This window comes from Giraffa tippelskirchi, chromosome 1 (genome assembly GCF_054371585.1).
Source record: "Giraffa tippelskirchi isolate mGirTip1 chromosome 1, T2T-mGirTip1v1.2.pri, whole genome shotgun sequence".
In the NCBI taxonomy this organism is placed as follows: Eukaryota; Metazoa; Chordata; class Mammalia; order Artiodactyla; family Giraffidae; genus Giraffa; species Giraffa tippelskirchi.
This window is the reverse complement of record NC_137275.1, coordinates 122,906,211-122,928,543: the sequence shown is the minus strand read 5'-3', so window position 1 is coordinate 122,928,543 and position 22,333 is coordinate 122,906,211. Positions and strand designations below refer to the sequence as shown.

Sequence of the window (22,333 nt, the reverse complement as noted above, 5' to 3'; positions counted from 1 at the left end):
AGAGAGTTCCAGAAAAACATCTACTTCTGCTTTATTGACTATACCAAAGCCTTTGACTGTGTGGATCACCACAAACTGTGGAAAATTCTGAAAGAGATGAGAATACCAGACCACCTGACCTGCCTCCTGAGAAACCTGTATGCAGGTCAGGAAGAAACAGTTAGAACTGGACATGGAACAACAGACTGGTTCCAAATAGGAAAAGGAGTACGTCAAGGCTGTATATTGTCACCCTGCTTATTTAACTTATATGCAGAGTACATCATGTGAAATGCTGGGCTGGATGAAGTATAAGCTGGAATTAAGATTGCCGGGAGAAATATCAATAACCTCAGATATGCAGATGATACCACCCTTATGGCAGAAAGCGAAGAACTAAAGAGCCTCTTGATGAAAGTGAAAGAAGAGAGTGAAAAAGTTGGCTTAAAGCTCAACATTCAGAAAACTAAGATCATGGCCTCCAGTCCCATCACTTCATGGCAAATAGATGGGGAAACAGTGGAAACAGTGAGAGACTTTATTTTCTTGGGCTCCAACATCACTGCAGATGGTGACTGCAGCCATGAAATTGAAAGAAGCTTGCTCTTTGGAAGAAAAGTTACGACCAACCTAGACAGTATATTAAAAAGCAGAGACATTACTTTGCCAACAAAGGTCCGTCTAGTCAAAGCTATGGTTTTTCCAGTAGTCATGTGTGGATGTGAGAGTTGGACTATAAAGAAAGCTGAGTGCCGAAGAATTGATGCTTTTGAACTGTGGTGTTAGAGAAGACTCTTGAGAGTCCCGTGGACTGCAAGGAGATCCAACCAGTCCATCCTAAAGGAAATCAGTCCTGAATATTCATTGCAAGGACTGATGTTGAAGCTGAAACTCCAATACTTTGGCCACCTGATGTGAAGAACTGACTCATTTGAAAAGACCCTGATGCTGGGAAAGATAGAAGTCGGGAGGAGAAGGGAACGACCAAGGATGAGATGGTTGGATGGCATCACCGACTTGATGGACATGAGTTTGAGTAGGCTGCAGGAGTTGGTGATGGACACGGAGGCCTGGCGTGCTGTGGTCCATGGGGTTGCAAAGAGTTGGACACAACTGAGCGACTGTACTAAACTGAACCAATTATCCAGCTTCTGGTCAGAAGTCTTTGGGGCTTGCCAGGGAGAGTGAAAGGAAATTGGTGTGGGTAGAATTCCTAATTCTGGATTTAGAAGGTTACTCTTTTTGAAACTGGGAAAAGGAAATGGCAACTGACTCCAGTATTCTTGCCTGGAGAATCCCATGGACAGAGTCTGGCAGGCTGCAGTCCATTGGGTCACAGAGAGTTGGACACAACTGAAATGACCGAGCACTGCGCTGTTAGACACTGGGCTGAAGTTGCTTCTTTGTCGTCAGTGGGAAAGAGGAAGCTTGCTGAGCAGATATTTAAATAGCGTCCCAACCCTTTCCTTCCATTGAGGATTTGAGGTGGTTAATGGTTTGAGGAAAAGTGTAAGGGAATCGTTTGCTCCTTAAAAAAAAAAAATCGAATTGGAGTCGGTACCCATTGACAGAGCTGGAGGTGGCAGACTGGGGTTCCTTAAAGCAGTAAGTCTCCTATACAAGACGGGGACATGATTATTTCCATGTCTGTCCCTTTACAGAGGAGCCTGGTGGGCTACAGTCCACGGGGTCACAAAGAGACATGACTGAGCAGCTAACACTAACCTGGGCTTTCCTGCCCCAACCTCCCCCTCCCTCCCACCGCTTCCATCTCTCTGGTTAAACATGTGTGGTGGTCAGTCTCTCTGCCCTCAATCCTTCTGGAAGGGGTCGTCACACACCTGAACCACTCAGGAGTTATGATGCCTCTTTTCCCTTCTGCCCACATGACTGCTGTGTCCAGGGCTCTGCCTGATTTAAGTGTTTCTCCCCTCTGATTAGCACTTTCCCCCTACTTTCCTGAATGTGCCAAGAGCTCTGTGACATTTGTGGCAGTGGGGACCATCCCAAGTTGGCCCACTGACTCCTTTGTCCACTCTAAAGGGGTAGTTAGGTGTACAGCCCCTGTGCTTTCTTAAAGGTAAAGAGCCCACTTTCTCTGGCCCTCGAGAGGAGAAGGCATTGGAGTGAAGACTGCCATAGGGTTTGGCTCCAAGCTTTACCCAGGTCTTCACTCTGGGTCTGCACACCCCAGGATGGCCGTGGAATGGCTTAAACTTCCAGCAGCTGTGGAGCTTGCTCGCTTCTCAGATGCTGTTGTTAGTTTCATCCTGTAGACTTCTGTTCCTAGACTGGGTGGAAGGAAAGTTTTTGTCCTTCAGGGTTTGGACAGCCCTAGATGACTTGGTCTCTGAGTGAGTCTAGCTCTCATTAGACGTCCCAAAGATAACCTGGCTTTTGAAATCCATTTTAAAATGCTTTTGAGGAACTTGAAATTAATTTCCAGAAAATGCTTGAATATTACTAATCCTTTGCTTTACTGGGGCCTGGGCTTTTCTCCCTGTACATCTGACCCCAGGACCTTTGGTAGGATTGACCCTTTTGCCTTTGTAGCGGGTCCATCTCGTCCTTTCTCTGGGTTCTGGCTATCTCCTCTTCCTCCACTGGGGTAATGGATCTCTGTCCTGAAATCCTCTTTATTCTTGCTCCTAAGAAGCCCTAGACTGAAGGAGTACCCTGATAGGCTGGCATTCTCAAGATGAGCACACACAGCAAATGCATTGCATGTTGTTGGTGCTGTTCAGTCGCTAAGTGGTGTCTGACTCTTTGTGACCCCATGGGCTGCAGCTTGCCAGGATCCCTGTCCTTCACTATCTTGGGGAATTTGCTCAAACTCATGTCAGTTGAGTTGGTGATGCCATCCAACCATCTCATCCTCTGTGTCTGCTTCTCCTCCCACCCTCAATCTTTCCCAGTATCAGAGTCTTTTCCAGTGACTTGGCTCTTGCTGCATGAGTCCTGCTAAAATGTACTGTGAGGAAGATTTTTGTTTTTATGGTGGGCCATGCCCTACTGGCTAAAACAAGCCATTGCTCCTGCTGGAAAACTCTCCTGTCTCCTTTTCTTGCCCTTCAAGTCCCAGCCAACCCCAGTGAACATTCTGGGACCTTTCCAGCTGGCCTTCCTCTGAATTTCTGCAGTATTTACTCAGTTTAGTGCTTAATTATGTATTGCTCTGTATACAGGTATCACCAAGAATATAAGCGCCTTGAGTGTAAAGATCTGGTCTTAAGAAATTTCTTAAGCCCCAGAGCAATCTGAACTAAACTTATAATAGTGGTCCTCTTAGATACTTTGAGTTCCAGTTAATTGAGATGACTGAGTCCTAATTGTTTTTATCACTGAGAGGCATCTGACTGCCCAGCTGAGAAATCATCAAGAACACCTGGAGAGTGTGCTCAGCCAGGCAGGGCCTTCTCCCATTAGAGCCTGGAGAAAAGCAAAGCTTCCTTCAGAGAGTGCATTGTTGCTGTTCAGTTGCTCAATCGTGTCTGACTCTGCAACACCAGGATTCTGTGTCCTTCACCAACTCCCAGAGCTTGTTCACACTCATGTCCATTGGGTCAGTGATGCCATCCAACCATCTCACCCTCTGTCGTCCCCTTCTCCTCCCACCTTCAATCTTTTCCAGCATCGGGGTCTTTTCCAATGAGTCGATCCTTCACATCAGGTGGCCAAAGTATTGGAGCTTCAGCTTCAACATCAGTCCTTCCAAAGAATATTCAGGACTGATTTCCTCTAGGATTGACCGGTTTGATCCCCTTGCAGTCCAAGGGACTCTCAAGAGTCTTCTCCAGCACCAGGGTTCGAAAGCCTCAGCTCCTCGGCGCTCAGCCTTCTTTATGGTCCAATTCTCACATCCATACGTGACTACTGGGAAAACCATAGCTTTGACTAGACGGACCTTTGTTGGCAAAGTAATGTCTCTGCTTTTTAATATGCTGTATAGATTGGTCATAGCTTTTCTTCCAAGGAACAAGCATATTTTAATTTCATGGCTGCAGTCATCATCTGCAGTGATGTTGGAGCCCAAGAAAATAAAGTCTGTCACTGCTTCCATTTTTTTCCCCATCTAATTGCCATGAAGTGATGGGACTGGATGCCATGATCTTAGTTTTTTGAATGTTGAATTTTAAGCGAGCTTTTTCACTCCTCTCTTTCACCTTCATCAAGAGGTTCTTTAGTTCTTCTTTACTTTTTGCCATAAGGGTGGTGTCATCTGCATATCTGAGGCTATTGATATTTCTCCCACCAATCTTGATTCCAGCTTGTGCCTCATCCAACCTGGCATTTCACATGATGTACACTGCATATAAGTTAAATAAGCAGAATGACAACATACAGCCTTGACGTACTCCTTTCCCAATCTGGAACCAGTCTGTTGTTCCCTGTCCAGTTCTAACTGTTGCTTCTTGACCTGCCTACAGGTTTCTCAGGAGGCAGGTAAGGTGGTCTGATATTCCCATCTCTGTAAGAATTTTCCAGTTTCTTGTGATGGAAAACACTAAATCCATATTTTCAACTTTCTTCTGGTGTTTTTGTGAAGATAATTTTCCACAGTGTCATATTGAAACACACTTAAACTTTAGGGAAGATTGACCTTAAGATATATGCATTGAACTCAACTAGAAGGTTATTCTGCTTCAGCCACATTTTGGAAATTATTGGTCTATATACAAAATTTTAAAACAATAACTTAAATAATATCAAAATATTTAAAAATTACCATTTGAAAATAGCAGTATGGCAGTTTGGTTGTTAGTGGCATTTAGCCAGTTTGCCCTGGCCGTGATATCCGATCCCCAGTCACTGTGGCCAGGTGACAGGAGCCCCAGCCAAGGTCACATGGTCCTGTGGGGCTTCCTCTGTATGGGCTGGCAGCTTGGCCTTTGCCTCTTTCACTGTCAGTGTAGACAGATCTACACGGTCCTTCCCCATGTCATAGCATCATGGCAAGGCTCCGATAGGTAATATCCGAGGGTGTGTCTTGTAAATCATAAATGCCGAATGAGTATAAGGGATGTTGTTTTCATGCTGTTAATAAGAATTGAATCTAGTTGAGTTTGAATTACAGGATCTCTTCTGTCTTTGTTAAGATCTGGTTCTTAGAGAGAGCCTGTTAAGAACGCTCATGTGACTCCACTTTGTGACAATGGGGCTGGTAAAGGAGAACAAAAGCTTTTTAACTGCTCTCTGCAGTTATGAGCATATTTTCTCAAATAGATGAGATTTTATTCTGATGAAGGAAGAATCCTCAGGTGATCCAGTTCCTGTGTGGTGACGCTCAATGGCACTAATCAGACACCAGGGAGACCAGGAGTGAGGGGTGGTTTCGACTCTGTGAAATATAAATGCTATTTCCGCAATCATAGGTACGTACCAGAGTCCCATAAACCTCACTCACCTTGCAGGCCTGAGTCCTTGGCCCTGCCCACATCCTGGCCTCTTTGCCCAGGGACTCGTGGGCAGTGCCCTGCCTCTCCTGCAAGGATATGTTGAAGGCTGAACTCTAGGGAAACTTAGATTTGTGGTTTATGTTTTAAACTTAGATTTGTAGTAAAGAAGGGACACAATTACCTAGAATTCCTAAGAAATGGGTGGAATTTGGAGGAAAGCAGGGTCTGCGTGGATGCCCAGTAAGGTGTATGTGTGTGTGTGTATACTTGTGTATGAACCTTTGTGACCCTACCCCATGGACTGTAGCCCACCAGGCTCCTCTGTCCATGGGATTTCCCAGGCAAGAATACTGGAGTGGGTTCCCATTTTCTATTCCAGGGATCTTCCCGACCCAGGGATCAAACCCGCGTCTCCTGCATTAAAGGAGGATTCTTTACCACTGAGCCATTTGGGAAGCCAGTAAGGCAGTCTATCTAAAGGAAGAGCTCAGAAACAGCTGGCGATCTGGTGTTCTGTCCTGCTTAATTTTCTGCAGGAGGACCTTCGTCTGCAGACTGACACCTCCCAGCTCCTTCCCTCCACAGCACAGCCACACCCCTACGTGTTGGAGCCACAGGAGGGTGGATTTGGAGAGGAAATAACCAACCATGCACCCCAGTCAGTGGAGAACCCCCCACCCACCCAGTCCACACAGGGCATCACCCTTGGCCAGTGGGAGGTCGTCCATGTACAGGCAGATTGAGTTAGAAAGGGGCTTTCTCTGCCATGGCCTTAAGTGATTACCATGTGTGCCAGAATCTGAGAAAATCTAAATGCACAATCGGTTCAGGCCTGAACATCATATTTAGGAAGCAGGTTAAGAGTATTGGTCTCTGGTTTATGCAGTCTGTGGGGGGAGGAGGCTACCCCTCGATCTAGGCAGAGCACTGGCCTCGTGGGCAGGCATTCGGGATCAGCACATCCCTCACACGTCACTCCAGAATGTGGGCGCCTCTGGCTGCTCTTCCAGGCAGGAAGTCAGTTCTGGCCTGTGGAGACATCTAGGCTCCCAGATGCACCCCAGCTCCTGCCTGGTCCCACTTGGCACGGAGGAGCTTATATACCAAATACATCCTGAGTGTCTTGGAAATGGACTCACGGTGAAATTAAACGAGGAAGGATGGAAGATCAGCTGAAGCTATGCTGTTGATTAGCCAGTAAGAGAAAATTAATTGCTCTAGAATAAAAATTTGGAGAAGGCAATGGCACCCCACTCCAGTACTCTTGCCTGGAAAATCCCATGGACGGAGGAGCCTGGTAGGCTGTAGTCCGTGGGGTCGCTAAGAGTCAGACATGACTGAGCGACTTCACTTTCACTTTTCCTGTTCATGCACTGGAGAAGGAAATGGCAACCCACTCCAGTATTCTTGCCTGGAGAATCCCAGGGATGGCGGAGCCTGGTGGGCTGCCGTCTATGGGGTCACACAGAGTCGGACACGACTGAAGCGACTTAGCAGCAGCAGCAGCAGCAGCAGAATAAAAATTTGAATCTCCCTATAGCAGCATGCATATGTGCTCAGTCATGTCTGACTCTGTGCAACCCCACGAACTGTTGCCCACCAGGCTCCTCTGTCAATGGGATTCTCCAGGCATGAATACTGGAGTGGATTGCCATTTCCTCCTCCACGGGATCTTCCCACCCAGGGATCAAACTGATGTTTGATCGAATCTCCCTATATACATACTCCAAAGAATAGGGAGAATGTTTTGAAAGGACATAATTTAGTTTCAATTTTTTTTATATAAGTGGAAGGAGAATCTGGAAAAATACCTAGTGATAGAGACAGGAAAAGAAAGTGAGAACTCAAGGTGCCTCTGTACCAGCTTAAAGTCTGATACATGATCTGATCGTCATGGTGTCAGAGGTGAGGGAAAAATGCCAACACAGCGTCTTCACCTTCTGTCTGCATCCTGCCATGCTTCAGGAACAGGTTTGGCAGCACAAAGGTACCCCCTCACCAGTGGTTGCATCCCATTTGTATTCAGTCCCCAGGTTTGGTTTATTCCCTGGACTGTCAGATTTATGAGGAATTATCTCTCTGATCAAGTAAGGATTTTCATTAATTGGGCCCCAAACTGTTTTAGCCTGTTCATTTGAAATGAGAATTCAAAGATGTAAAATACAGACCAAAACATCAATAAACTCTTCTGAAAGATACTCTTGTGATTAGAACAGCCCTCGGTGTCTGTCTCAGCTGCCAGAACAATGAAAAACTGCCTTTATGGAGCCAAGAGGTTTTAATATGATATCAGATCTGATATGGGCGTGACTTTTTATCCTGGTTTGAAGCCACTAAACTGTGTGTCCCCAGGCAGTTTCTTACCTTCTTTGGTCTCTCTGTCTCACCTTGTGTTAAAAAACCAAACAGAAAACCCCACCAAAAAAAAAAAAACCTTTGAGCAGAGACGCCCAGGGTTTTCCGGACCTAAGATTCTTGTTTTGTGAACAGATACATGCAATAGACCTGTTTTTATCTTGCCTGACAATAGTCATTAGGTGAAGATCCCGTGAAGAAGGGAATGGCAACCCACTCCAGTATTCTTGCCTGGAGAAATCCCATGGACAGAGAATTCTGGTGGGCTACAGTCCATGGGATCACAAAGAGTTGGACACGACTGAGCGACTAATACTAGCAGAAAATCTTTAATACTGTTCGTTTTTTCTTTCTCCTTTTCTAAACATTATATTTATGAGAGGTTTATTTTATATGATTCCTACTTTTTTTCCTCTTTTTAAAATATTTATTTATTTATTTGCTTTTTAATTGAAGGATAATTGGTTTACAGAATTTTGTTGTTTTCTGTCAAGCATCAACATGAATCAGCCATAGGTATACATATGTCCCTTCTCTCTGGTACCTCCCTCCTACCTCCCACCCTTTCCCACCCCTCTAGGTCCAGTTTGAGTTCCCTGAGTCATACAGCAAATTTCCATTGGCTCTGTTTAACATATGGTAGTGTATGTGCTTCCATGCTGCTCTCCATAGAAAAGGGGAAGAAGATGGCAGAGGAGTAAGATGATTCTTAGTTTTAATCAGAAAAGGCACAGCATGTGGAAAAAAATGAAGATCCAAGAAGGGTTTCTTATTATGCTGTATCCAATAAAAAAATTAAGTATTACAGAGATGACATCTTGGGGCCTCTCGTTCTTTGTTAGGTTTGAAAACCAGTGATTTAAAACATCCATTTTTGAAAAGTTAGGTGCTTTTTGTGTATCAGAAAAATAACCAAGCATCCGATGCTGTAGAGGCCTGAACATCAGTGTAGTTCATAGAGTAGAATGAGACCTTTTGTTCTAGCACCTTCTGAATTGTTCAGTGACCTTGCCAACTTCGTCTGGGGGCCACTCCCCCATTACCTGTGTGTAGCTCATCGTTGATGTACAAATTTGTATAATGTTGGGGCTTCCCTGGTGGCTCAGTGGTAAAAAAAAAGAAAAAAAAAATCTTGCCTGCCAATGCAAGAGACACAGGTTCGATACCTGGGTGTGGAAGATCCCCTGGAGGAGGAAATGACAATGCACTCCAGTACTCTTGCCTGGAGCATCCATTGGACAGAGGAGCCTGACAGGCTATAGTCCATGGGATCGCAAGAGTCGGACACGACTTAGTGACTCAACCACCCACCACCGTCATATACATTTCCCCACATGCGCCAGGTCCTCTCCAATCACCGTTGTCTCTTTGGCCCCTGCCCCCCTTGGCGAACTCCTTTGTAATTAGATCCCAGGGTTGCTTCCTGTAGAAGGTTCTTCCTAGACCCTGCACCACTGCAGTCTCCTGTCCGGTACCACGTGGGTCTTCGACCCCTGTCTGATGGGGTGGTTGTCCCACTGTCCTGTAACTGTCAGTTTACTCTCTGCGTCCTCCTCCTCGACTCTGGATGACTGGGGTAAGGACCTGTCCTCCCCGTGTGCTCCACACCCCAGCAGTGTGCCTGGTACAGGGGGTCTCCTCAGTTATTGCGCAGTGGTGTGGACGGATGCTGGGTGCTACCAAAGATGCTCTTCCTCCTTTCATGTAACCTTCACATCTCCGTCTGGGTTGAGACTTAGCTTTGTGTGATGAGAGGCATTAGGATCCCTACACAGGCAGATTCCAGAGCACGTGTCAGGAAGAAAGAAGGACCGCGTGACCCTCTTTCTGTAACATGACTTTGGACATCGAGATGGAACTCAGCTGATTGAGGACTTAAATGCTGTGGCTGGGCTGCAGTCACCATGGCAGGAATATGCTTGCTCCACAGAATTCTTCATCTTGGCTTTAGATGCTCTTAGCCTGTGTTCGGGCATCTCCCTTGTAGCTCAGTTGGTCAAGAATCTGCCTGATCTGCCTGCAATGCAGAAGACCCAGGTTCAATTGCTGGGTTGGGAAGATGCCCTGGAGAAGGAAATGACAACGCACTCCAGTATTCTTGCCTGGAGAATCCCATGGACAGAGGAGCCTGGCCAGCTGCAGTCCATGGGGTCGCAAAGAGTCAGACATGACTGAACGACTAACCACAGCACACAGCACAGCCCGTGTTCAGACGTCACCTTCACTAACTGAAAACTCAAGTGATCAGAGAAAGAATGGGCTGGTAGAATTTTGTCATTTTTCTTTAAAATTGCAAAAGAAAATCATTTTTATATCATGTTCGTAAAAAAGGGTTTGTTCTTGTTTAGTTGCTCAGTTGTGTCCTACTGTTGTGACCCCATAGCCCACTAGGCTCCTCTGTCTGTGGGACTTCCCAGGCAAGGATACTGGAAGTGGGTTGCCATTTCCTTCTCCAGGAGATCTTCCCAATCCAGGGATCGAACCTGCATCTCCTGCATTGGCAGGTGGGTTCTTTACTGCTGAGCCACCAAGGAAGCCCAGGTTAAAAAGGTTAGTGTGGGTGTTTTTCACTGATTATAAGTCACAGGAAAGGAAGTTCCAGAAAGATAGCCAAACTAGGGTGGTGGCAGCTGGCTATCAGTTGTTTTGTGTTTTTTTATTTTGTGTTTTTTTTTAAATTTGGACTATTCTTTTTTTTTAAGTCTTTATTGAATTTGTTACAGTATTCCTTCTGTTTTATGGGGGTTTTTTGGGGGGGCGGGGGTGGGGGTTGGCTGTAAGGCATGTGGGATTCTTAGCTCCCCAACCAGGGGTTGAACCTGCCCTGCCTGCCCTGAAAGGCAGAGTCTTCACCACTGGACTGCTAGGGAAGTCCCAAGGCTATCAGTTTTGAATGTTAGCATCTACGACGTACTGAGTATGTCAGACCCTCTCCATTCCACAGGAAGTTGAGATATCCCCCCCGCACCTGAGGATCAGGGACCGATCACGAATGCACCTTATCTAAAATGTGGGCTCTGTGCTGTTTACATCATTTATGCACAAGTGAAAACCAGTGATAACTCTTTGTAGATGTCGTGACAAAACCCCGTTGTGTGAAGTATAAAATTATTCATCACAGTTGATGGGGAAATGCCAGCATGGACCCTGCCAAGAAAAAAACAATCATGTACATTCATGTAGTTCAGAACACCCTCACACAAGAGGCCCTTTCCCTTCCAACTCCAGAACTTCATGGTCAATAGTCATGTTTTATTATAGGTGAAGAGATAGCAAATAAGACTCCACAAAACATTTTATTAAAATGCTTTTATAAAATGCAGTTGTTTAGAAGTAGGGAAAGGGCCAAGTTGCTTGCTAACTGTTTTCTCTTTTGTTTCATTTATTTTTAAAGTCAAGTAGTCTGTGAAAGTTTTCTGAGCGCACCCATGAACCTCAACAATTCGTCCATTGTGGCCGTGGTTAAGCCTGGTTTGGGGAGCTGTGGCCTTCGTTGTTGTATTTTGAAGGACTGTATTTTAAGCTGGTGGATTTCAGCCCTTGTGGTTTATTCTTCAGTGGCTGAAATGTCTTACCGAGTGTGACGGTGATATTAACTGAACTTCTCGCGATGCCATGTGCAAAGTCTGAGAAGCTGAACAAAGTCCATTTGTGAAATGTTTTCCCAGTGTGCAAAGGGACATGACGTCTTTCTGTTCTTTTGGCGACTCCTGCCTCTTGAGCAGCTGCCTGGGGCTTCCACCCCAGTGTGGCTGCAGAGCAGGTGTGGAAGGAAGGAGGCAGGACCTTGGGTGCTGGGGAGGGAGGAGAGTCTGCTGAGCTGCCCCAAGTCCCTGAGAAAGCCAAGGTCTTGTGTGGGAGGGGTGTCAGGGAGTCTGGAACAAGCTGTACCTGCCCTGGGACAATTAGGACTCGGGTCTGCACCATGGGACTCCCGGGGGTGGGGGCAGAGCTGGAGTGGGGCTGGATACCAGGGAGGCCAAGAGCAAACACCCATCCCAGTGTCGCCAGCCCCACCCCCATGCTCCTGGCACCAGCAGAGCATGCTGAACTAACTGCTGTCTCTCACCGCAGGCCACTGTAAGTAGACACGGCCTATAACTCTGCATTCTATGGCGTGTTGACCCCACAAGTCCCTGGCAGTGTGCCCAGCACATAACAAATACTTTTTTAAAACTCTGAACTTGAAAGGGCACGGCATGAAATAGGGTGAATTCTTAATTAAAAACTGTTCATTCATTCGTGTGCATTCAATGCTTTCTTTTCAAAAATAAATGCTCACAGAGAGTTTTAGAGTAAAAACACCTGGCTTACAAACAGCCCATAAATGACATATTCTGTTCTCTTAAGTACCTCAGTGACTTTTCACATGGGGAAGGAGGGGAGGGATGAGTCAGCTCCCTACTTGGCCTGCATGGGGCAGAGGTGTATGCCTCGGCCCCTTGCCTGGTAAGGTCTCTGAGGGAACCAGATGCCAGTCCAGAACAGTTGCTGTGTTTCTAGTCCAGAACACTGACTGACATGATTGGAAGATGACTGGACAGTAGTTTCCCCTTCTCTTTGTCCTGGCCAGCACAGTGTGTTGGGAAGTAGAAACCTCATGGCCAGCCTTTGTTTGAAAGTACCTCAGATTTATGCATCTTAAAGCCTAGTGCAATCTCCCATTTACTGTATTCTCCCTAATTGCGGGGGAGAAAAAATGTCATAGTGTGTTTACTGCACATATGCATGAGAACCTCTTTCCTACTATGTCTTCTTTCTGTTTCTCTCTGAGGTCCTTGGTCAGCGACTGCACAGGCCTCTCCCTGCTCCAGGGAGTCAGAGTGACCCCAAGATCTGTCCACGGTGCTCATGCTTCTCAGACCCATGGTTGATCATTTGCTAAGTTGTGTCCAACTCGTTACGACCCCATGGACTGCAGCATGCCAGGCTCCCCTGTCCTTCACTGTCTGCCAGAGCTTGCTCAAATTGATGTCCATTGAATTGGTGATGCTATCTAACCATCTTATCCTCTGCCACCCCCTTCTCCTTTGCTCTCAGTCTTTCCCAGCATCAGGATCTTTTCCAGTGAGTCAGCTCTTCATGTCAAGTGACCAAAATGTTGGAGCTTCAGCTTCAGCATCAGTCCTTCCGATGAGTATTCAGGGTTAACTTCTTTTAGGATTGACTGGTTTAATTTTCTTGCAATTTAGGGGACTCTGAAGAGTCTTCTCCTGCACTGCAATTCAAAAGCATCAATTCTTCAGTGCTCAGCCTTCTTTATGGCCCAGTTCTCACACCTGTACACGACTATTGGAAAAACCACAGCTTTGGCTATGTTTAAAGTCTGCATTTACTGCATTCTCCCTAATTGCAAAAAAAAAAAGTCACAGTGTATTTACGGTACATATTCATGATAATCTGTCTCCTACTATGACTTCTTTCTCATTCTTCCTGAGGCCCTTGGTCAGCGTCTGCCCTCACCTCCCTCTAGGGAGTCGGAGTAACCCTGGATGCTGTCCACGGTGCTCGTGCTTCTCGGATCTGAGCCCCTTCAAAGGAACCATGGCCATTTGTCATGATTTCCAGTGGTGGGATGGCAGTCATAAGGTATTCAACAGAACTGAAAATAAGGTGTGATATAACTTAGAGGAAACTCAAGAAATATTCATTTCGGTGAAGGATTCTTTGTACATTGTATTAGCAATTTTTATTTATCAAGCCAAGCAGTTCAAGTTTGACATACATGCGATCATAAATCCTAATAACAGTCTTTACTGGTAAGTCCTGGGCTGAAAACACGCAGGCTGTCAGGGGGATTAGATCCAGGATCCTCGCCTAGTTGCTCTCAAACCTGAGCCCATGTCTTAACTGTTCTGTAAGGAGCAGGTCAGCTTAATAACTTCCTGCTGAAAGAAAACCACAAGATGAGCCACTTAAAGAAAACCATAGTCCCAGGGGTTAACGTGTCATGATCCTGGGCCCCATAGTTCCTGCTGGGGAGTCACGTGTGGGCTGTCCTGGACAGGAAGGCACCCAGCCCTGTGGGGAGTGTGTGTGTCTTTCCCACTGAAGAAATCTGTGACCTGAAGCTGCTTTATCATCCCCAGTACCTCTTCAGTGTTTTTATCCACAGTTGGAATGATAATTTCTGCTTTTGAAGACAGATTCATTCATTCAGCAGTTCATTGGGCATCTAAAGTGTCAGGGAACATGTCAGACTCTGCAGAGACAAAGAGGAGGTTGACAGTATGGTCCGGATGGTATTGGCCTCGGGAAAGACATCAGCACTCGTGGAACAGACTCATTGTGTTTGACAAGGGGGCAAGGCCAACCACTGGAAAAGGAGGGTGTTTTCTACAGGTGCTGCAAACACGGCTGGATGCCCGTGTGGGGAAGAAATGAACCTTGCCCCTTCCTCATGCCGTATACAAAGTAACCAAGGTGGGTCCCTGGAAAAGCTAAAACTGGAAGGGGCACGACAGTGCTTCTGGTCATGATGGAAGCTTTCCACATCTTGTGTATTGTGGTGGTTACATGGGTTTGTAAATCTGCCCGAACCTATTAAAATGCACACCCAAAATGGGTATGTTTTTTAATTTGTAAATTACAGCACAGTGAAGTTGATTTTTGGCTTCCCCAGTGGCTCAGCAGTAAAGAATCTGCCTGCCAGTGCAGTATACGCAAAAGATGTGAGTTTGATCCCTGGGTTGGAAAGACTCCCTGGAGGAGAAAATAGCAACCCTCTCCAGTATTCTTGCCTAGAGAATCCCATGGACAGAGGAGCCTGGCAGGCTACGATCCAGGGGTCGCAGAGTCAGACACTACTGAGCACGAGCAAAGTTGATTTTAAAAGAGAAATCATATCCTCTCTCCCCTGCTTAACATTTTTCGATGAACGTCTGATAAAATCCAGGTTCCTTACTGTGTCCTCTAGAGCCCTAGGAGATCTGGACCCGTCCATGTCTTTGACACATCTGGCAGCGCCCCATTTGCTTTAGTTGTTGGCTCTTCCTGGAATGCCCTTTTCTGGGGCCTGGGTGATTCCCAAAGAGCTCCGAGGCCATCTCCTCAGGGAAGTTCTCCCGGATTGCGTCATTTGGCACTTAGGTGCATCATGGTGTGTTTTTCAAAGCATGTGTGGTTATCCAAAGTTCTTATACACATGGTATTTACTCTGCTTTTCCCCATGAGGATACAGTCTCCACAGGCAAGATCTGTATTGTCTGTTCATCTGTCTCTGGGACCTAGAATAATGTCTGCCCATAGTAGATATTTCCTGGTGGCTCAGAACATAAAGAATCTGCCTGCAGTGTAGGAGACGTGGGTTCAATCCCTTGGAGAAGGAAATAGCAACGCACTCCAGTATTCTTGCCTGGGAAATCCCATGGACAGAGGAGCCTGGGGGCCTGCAATCCGTAAGTCGCAAAGAGTCGGAGACAACTGAGCAGCCAACACTTTCACTTTCATAGTAGATGTTCAGTAATTCTTTTTGAATAGGACGGATAAGGAATCCAGATTGTGTAGCACAGCAGTGCAAAGACGCAAATTCTTGCTACATAAAGTAGGAGCGCCGTGTGGCTCGTGTTTAGAGTGGCTGGAGGGGTCGGCCTGGAACCCGGGCCAAGACTGAAGGCAGGGGGTCAGCACAGAAGTCTCCCTCCCCGCTCCTAGGAGGGGGACACAGAGGCCCCCAGGGAGGGCCCTCAGAGGACACAGAAACGGGGGACCCGCCCAAGCAGTATTCAGGAGGTGGGGTTCACAATGTTTTGTTAGGGACGTTCAGAGGGAAAGAGGGTGATGGTGGAGCTGAGGACTGTCCCTGCGCCTTCCCGCATGGACAGTGCCGCAGCCTGGTTGGCAGATTTGACTGGCTGGTTTGAGGTCACTGACATGAGTCCCCACAGGGCATCCTGGTGAGGAAGTGCATGGGCTGGGGGTGGTACCGTCCACAAGGAGGGGGTCAGGACCAGGAATCTGGCCCAGAGGGTGCTCAGGTGGGAGGAGGCAGGATGGGCTGCAGGGGAAGGAGAGGGGCTGGGGAAGAACAGGGAGCACCGTCAGTGGGGGGCTGGAGCACAGAGACCCCACAGAAGGAGAGGATGGAGAGAGCAGCTATCACAGTGCCAGCTGCCACAGGGCTAGTAAGAGAGACTGGGCGATGTGAGCAGGATCCACTTCAATAAAGAGCAGGTGGACACTGAGTGTCCCCATTAGAGGAGCTGATGGCAGCTGAGGGCTTGCGGCTGAAAGGCAGAAGGCCTCCCCAGTGGGTGGGAGGCGAACAGAGGGGACTCAGCCCCACCACCCTGTGGGGGGCAGGCTGTACCACCACTGGGCCAGTGTTGGTTCTGAAGCTGGAGAGACCATGGAGGAAAGAGGACAGTGGACTCGCAAGCTCGGCTGCTCCCAGGGCCGGCCGCCTCCGCTGGGGTGGCGACATGCCTTGGTTTCTGCAAGCACGTCATGGGTATAGTTCGTCCTCCAGTTCTGCGCGGGCCTCTGCGGTGGGAGCCAGGACGTCCCGGGGTGGGTTGCATCCAGCTAAACACTGGCAGGAGGACGCAGTCTTGGGGGGAGGGGGTCTGTGTGCCCGGGTGCTGGCCAGGGCAGCGGGGGCAGCCTAAGGCGAGTAGGGAGACCAGGAAACCCAGTGAGGGCACTGAGGAGGTGGGGTGCAGGGCAGGATGGCTACTGAGAACCTCAGAATGACCTGGAACTTCAGAATTTAGAATGTGGGGAGAAGAAAGGTCCAGGGGTGTGGCCATGTGCTTAGTGGGTGAGATGGAGAGGAGGGCAGTAGGCGGGGGTTAGATCTTGGGTGAGAAAGTGCATCCAACCCACCATGTCACATCCTACATCCCAGGAGGCAGGTGAAGATGGAGACCGAGGAGTTCAGTGAGTGACGTGGGCGGGAGGGGAGGGTCGCCCAGGGCAGAGGGCGCTGGAGGCCATGAAGGCTGAGGAGCCGGAGTGGTTGCCTGAAAGGGGAAGGGCGTCCCAGTCTGGGGAGGGGCACGCCAGCTGATGCTAGGGGAGCCCTTCCGCTGTGGCAGACCCCGGGGGTGCACTGCAGGAGGCAGAGGGCATGTCCACCGGCAGAGAGAGATTCCGAGCACCCAGGTGCACCCCTGGGGTCCACAAGGGGACAGGTGAGGGGTGAGACGAGGCCTCCTGGTGCTGACTGAGGAAAGCTGGGTCGCCTTTGAGCGTGAGCGCCGCAAGATCGTGTGATACAAAGTTACGCTGTTCCTGCTAAGAGTCTTATGTTTCAGTAGCAGAAATAACAAACTCGTATATCATGATTTCCATGAACGTTTGGAACAACTTCATGATTGGTGTGCTGTTTAAAAATTAGCTAGATGTGTGTTTTAGCTGGGTTTCTAACATATTATAAATAATCATTTTAAAGTATAAATGCTAATATTTATGCGTTTCTTTTTTTTTATTTTCTAAACAGGTTTTTAATCAGGCGCCAACTTCATGGACCCAGGCCAGGTTTGGCCCCTGGCCTGCTGTGAACAGAGTGTCAGCCACTAGAGGACCCCCCGGCCGGCTGGCTCTGCCACCTCACAGAGTGAGCAGAGAAGATGGATGCAGTGAAGAGCCAGCTGCCTGTGTGCTTTCTGCCTTCCGTGCCCTTTTTAATCTTGGTGTCCACTCTGGTGACCGCCAGGACTGTGGCCGACAGCACTTTAAACAGCACCTACGTGGTGGTAGGCTCAGCGCCCATGGTCGTTGCCAGGACCGACCACATCATTGTCAAGGAAGGGAACAGTGCCTTGATCAACTGCAGTGTCTATGGCCTTCCCGAACCCCAGTTCAAGTGGTACAATTCGGTGGGCAAGCTGCTGAGAGAGAGCGAGGAGGATCGAGGTGGAGGTAGGCCATCTCGCTACTCCAGGGTCAGAAAATACAAGGAGGGGTAGGGCGGGTGCCCCAGGCATCTCTGGTTCTTACTGACATCGTTTCAAGATCTTTCTGAGTCTTGTTTTTCTCAGGCAAGAGAGAGAAATAGATATCCTTAAGGATTCACAGCGATAATGAATTCATGTTTTTCACTCTTGACTCAGAAAACAAAAGGCAAGTATTAGTGTCTTTTAAAAAGCCTCTTGAAATTTTACAGTATAATGCATGCTAATTGCTATAGGGGTGGATGTAAAGTGGGTTTTCCGTATGTGTTTCATTCATAAGGGAGTTAGTTTTCCTTTGTTTCTTGGAATGTAGCAGTTTTCTGTCATTAAATGGGTTTAAAGGCCATGCTTTTTAAAAAATTTTTATTTATTTCTTTGGGTTGCGCTGGGTCTTCGTTGCTGTGCAGCCTTTCTCTGGTTGTACAAGCAGGGCATACTCTCTAGTTGCAGGGCACGGGCTTCTCACTGTAGTGACTTCTCTTGTTCTGGAGCACAGGCTCTAGGGCCCACGGGCTTCAGCAGTTGAGGCGCGTGGACTCTAGAGCTCAGGCTCAGTAGTTGAGGTGCACAGGCTTAGTTGTTCCGATGCCTGTGGGATCGTCCTGGAATGCATGAACAAGATAAAAAAAGATAGCTGTCCTTCTAAAGATATCAACTTTATCACACAGCGAGGCTTCAGCCTTCAAGAATAAATAAGATTCATTATTAGATGAAGTATACAATAGATGTTAGTCTAAGGACCCATTGTTCTGGGCTAAGAAGCAGAATATGCATGAAACTAACAATTTATGCACTGACTACCCACTGGTTTCCCCCAAAGGAACCACAAGTGTCACCTAATTGTGTTTATTCCAGACTGGGCCTGTTTTGACCTGTGACTAGGAACTTCTGATGTGTTTGAATCTGTATCTGCATTGACTCGCTTAGGCCCAGGCCAGATAAATACACGTCTGTAGACAGTTTCTAGTCAAAGCTGTGGTTTTTCCAGTAGTCATGTATGGATGTGAGAGTTGGACTATAAAGAAAGCTGAGTGCTGAAGAATTGATGCTTTTGAACTGTGGTGTTAGAGAAGCCTCTTGAGAGTTCCTTGGACTGCAAGGAGATCCAACCAGTCCATCCTAAAGGAAATCAGTCCTGAGTATTCATTGGAAGGACTGATGCTGAAGCTGAAACTCCAATACTTTGGCCACCTGATGCGAAGAACTGACTCATTTGAAAAGACCCTGATGCTGGGAAAGATTGAAGGTGGGAGGAGAAGGGGACGACAGAGGATGAGATGGTTGGATGGTATCACTGACTCAATGGACATGAGTTTGAGTAAACTCCGGGAGTTGGCGATGGACAGGGAAGCCTGGCGTGCTCCAGTCCATGGGGTTGCAAAGAGTCAGACACGACTGAGTGACTGAACTGAACTGAGACAGTTTAACACATCCCTGAAGATAACTATAAAATCCAAGTTCAGAAACCCTTTGAATAGTCAGTAAAGCAGTGGTGTCTTGTAACTGGTATGCATTTCTGCGTTTCACTTTCCTATTGACAGAATACAGCCGTCACTAAAAGCGTAGCTGAGATATTTGGAGAAAGCCATTTATGTTCCCATCAGGTGCCTGCCTCCTGACTTTAGCACTCTTTTCTGCTCCTCCTCTTCTACACCCAGGTTCCTCCTTCTCTGACCTTGAACTTGTAGATAATTCCTCCACAGAGGGAGTGGGGATGAAAGGGTAGGAGGTGAACAGATTGATCCCAAGTGTTCCCCATGCAAATAACCTCACCTTCTCCTGTCCTGTTGGTGCTATATTTCCCACCAAAGTGAGGAAGGTCAGTGTGAGAAGTTACCACAGATAGATTCTGTAGTTCTCTTGAGCTCAGCACCTTCCCTTCTGTCACAAACTTTCAGTCAACCAGACGTGTTCTTTTTTTCTGTGCCTGCTATAGTCTGGTTTGATCGCAGGTGGTGTAGTTGGTAAAGAATCCACCTGCCAATGCAGGGGGACACAGGAGATGTGGGTTTGATCCCTGGGTCAGGAAGATCAAATTGATCATTTCCCTTGCTCAGATGATTTTATATTTGGATAAATCTGCTGTATCACATCTGAAGCCTGATATTCAAGGAGTGAATAGACAGGGTAGGAGGCTGGCCCCTGCCCATGTGGACAAGGGGAGGTTTCACAGAGTGGGTACAGGTTGGTCTGTCCGCGCACACTCACAGGAGACTGAAATTCACTAGATTTCCCGTGTCTTCTACTCTCAGAGAGAGGACACTGGCTAAGTTGTTAGAAGCTGAGTGCTCAGGGACGCCAGGAACCTCTCTCCACAGATGTTCTTTCAGAAAATGTGACAGCACCTTCTATGGGAGGCTTCCCGCCAGGTTTCCCAGCCGGCGAGGGGGGTGCTGCAGGCCCCCACAGCCCCAGGCAGCTTCCCTGAGGATGGTCCCTGAGGCAGAGGACCTGGAGTGATGCAGGCTCTTCTCGTCTCACAATCCCTGGGGAACCTTGTCACTTTAATGCTTACAGATTGTTGTTTTTTTTTTTTTAATAGTTGCTAGTTGCTTTGGGGAAATATCAGACTTCTCATTAGGCTTAAGTTTATGCCAGAGGGGGATGAAACAAACAAAAATGCAGTATGATAACAGACACTTCGAAGGAAACTATAGTTAATTTGCCCCACCTCTCAGGAGAACCTGTCTGGCTTGCTTGGGGACACAAGTGCTTTTACGGAAATATCTGCCGCTCTCAGAACTCCCCCAGGGCCAGGCCGGGCCCCTTCTGTCTCTGAGGGCCAGTCTGGGAAGATGGAGGGGCTTCAGAAAGGCTCAGACCCGAAACCTGAGAGGCAGACCTAGGGTCAAGTTTCCCGGGGCTCTGGGGCTCGGGTCTTTTGACCGGCGGGTACACAGGCAGATTAAGGATGAATCCCTAGCAAAGATTAATTCAGATTAAGAACCTGATTCCCAGGGCAGTGCTGGACCCTTTCCAGGCCAGACAGGGAAGAGTTCTCTGTTACAATGCTTTTCACCATGTGTTCGCCATGGTATGAGGCTTGCTTTCAACTCATTTGTTGTTCAGTTGCTCAGTCATGCCTGACTCTGCGACCCCATGGACTGTAACCCACCAGGCTCCTCTATCCATGGGATGCTCCAGGCAAGAATACTGGAGTCGGTTGCCATTTCCTTCTCCATTCAACCTGATGGGTCTATTGTTTATTTGCAAAGCAAAACCAAATTGATATTTATTCACACCCAGCCTCTGAATCTCCACATTGTAAGTGATGTAGTTCATTGTAGAATCTCTGAATGAATGATTTAAGTCATGTTTCCATCAACTGAGGATAACTTCAGTCTCAAATATGAGAAACCCAGGCAAACAATTATAATTTAACTGATTTACTTCCCTGGTGGCTCAGATGGTAAAGAGTCTGCCTGCGATACAGGAGACCTGGATTCAATCCCTGGGTTGGGAAGATCCCCTGAAGGAAGGCATGGCAACTCCAGTATTCTTGCCTGGAGAATTTCATGGACAGAGGAGCCTGGGAGGCTACAGTCCATGGGATCACAAAGAGTTGGACAGGACTGAGTGACTAACACTTTCTCTTTCACTCCAGTTCTTAGGTTGATCCCAGAGTACTTTATATTCTTTATACTTTATAAACAAAAACTTTCCAGTGAACATGTATCCTGCAGTGCCATGCTCACAGGCAGGTGAGAAAATCAGATGCCACATTAAGGAATTCCCTAGTAATAGCACAGTGTTTTCCAGACTGTCTGTGTTTCTAATTTTTCTCTAGAGTGTGGAATTGCACAGTATGATTTGATGTTCAGAGTCCAACTTGTTGGGCTTGAACTCACATCTAGCTCAACTGATTCCTAAGTAGTGCCCTTGAGAGGGAGCTTAGAGGGCCCCTCCCTCAGTTTCTCCATCCTGTAAAATGGGCTGGTGCTCATGACTCTTCCCTGAATTCTGTGGATTAAGTGGACTATTCTTCTCCCCATCTGTCGAGGTCACCATTTGCTGTCCCCATTGTCAGCAGCAGCAGATCTGGTGGAGGGAGGTGTTCTCAGGGTTCACCGTGCCAACCGTCAGTAGTGCTGGACGTGGTGGAAGGAGGTGTGCTCAGGGTTCACCGTCTCTCCATCGGTAGTGTTGGACGTGGTGGAGGGAGGTGTTCTCAGGGTTCACCGTCCCCCCGTCGGTAGTGCTGGATGTGGTGGAGGGAGGTGTTCTCAGGGTTCACCGTTCCCCCCATCAGTAGTGCTGGACGTGGTGGAAGGAGGTGTTCTCAGGGTTCACCGTGCCAACCGTCAGTAGTGCTGGACGTGGTGGAAGGAGGTGTGCTCAGGGTTCACCGTCTCCCCGTCGGTAGTGTTGGACGTGGTGGAGGGAGGTGCTCTCAGGGTTCACCATCTCCCCGTCAGTAGTGTTGGACGTGGTGGAGGGAGGTGTTCTCAGGGTTCACCGTCCCCCCGTCGGTAGTGCTGGATGTGGTGGAGGGAGGTGTTCTCAGGGTTCACCGTTCCCCCCATCAGTAGTGCTGGACGTGGTGGAAGGAGGTGTTCTCAGGGTTCACCGTGCCAACCGTCAGTAGTGCTGGACGTGGTGGAAGGAGGTGTGCTCAGGGTTCACCGTCTCCCCGTCGGTAGTGTTGGACGTGGTGGAGGGAGGTGCTCTCAGGGTTCACCATCTCCCCGTCAGTAGTGTTGGACGTGGTGG

The 22,333-nt window shown here is 47.9% G+C and overlaps 1 protein-coding gene across 26 annotated transcripts in view; it reads left to right on the top strand.

The window, feature by feature from the left end:
- Window positions 1–22,333, top strand: part of MFAP3L (microfibril associated protein 3 like) — a 187,746-nt gene that overhangs the window by 6,832 nt on the left and 158,581 nt on the right. For 15 of the 26 annotated variants that reach the window (XM_081495418.1, XM_081495414.1, XM_081495425.1 and 12 more), the window contains exons 1-2: window positions 16,484–16,607; window positions 17,170–17,591. In XM_081495418.1, the coding sequence (XP_081351544.1) occupies window positions 17,300–17,591 (292 nt within the window). In that variant the 5' untranslated portion in view covers window positions 16,484–16,607; window positions 17,170–17,299. Of the gene's footprint in view, window positions 1–16,483; window positions 16,608–17,169; window positions 17,592–22,333 lie in introns of those variants that run through there. The other 11 variants (XM_081495530.1, XM_081495543.1, XM_081495522.1 and 8 more) reach the window with 3 other exon arrangements.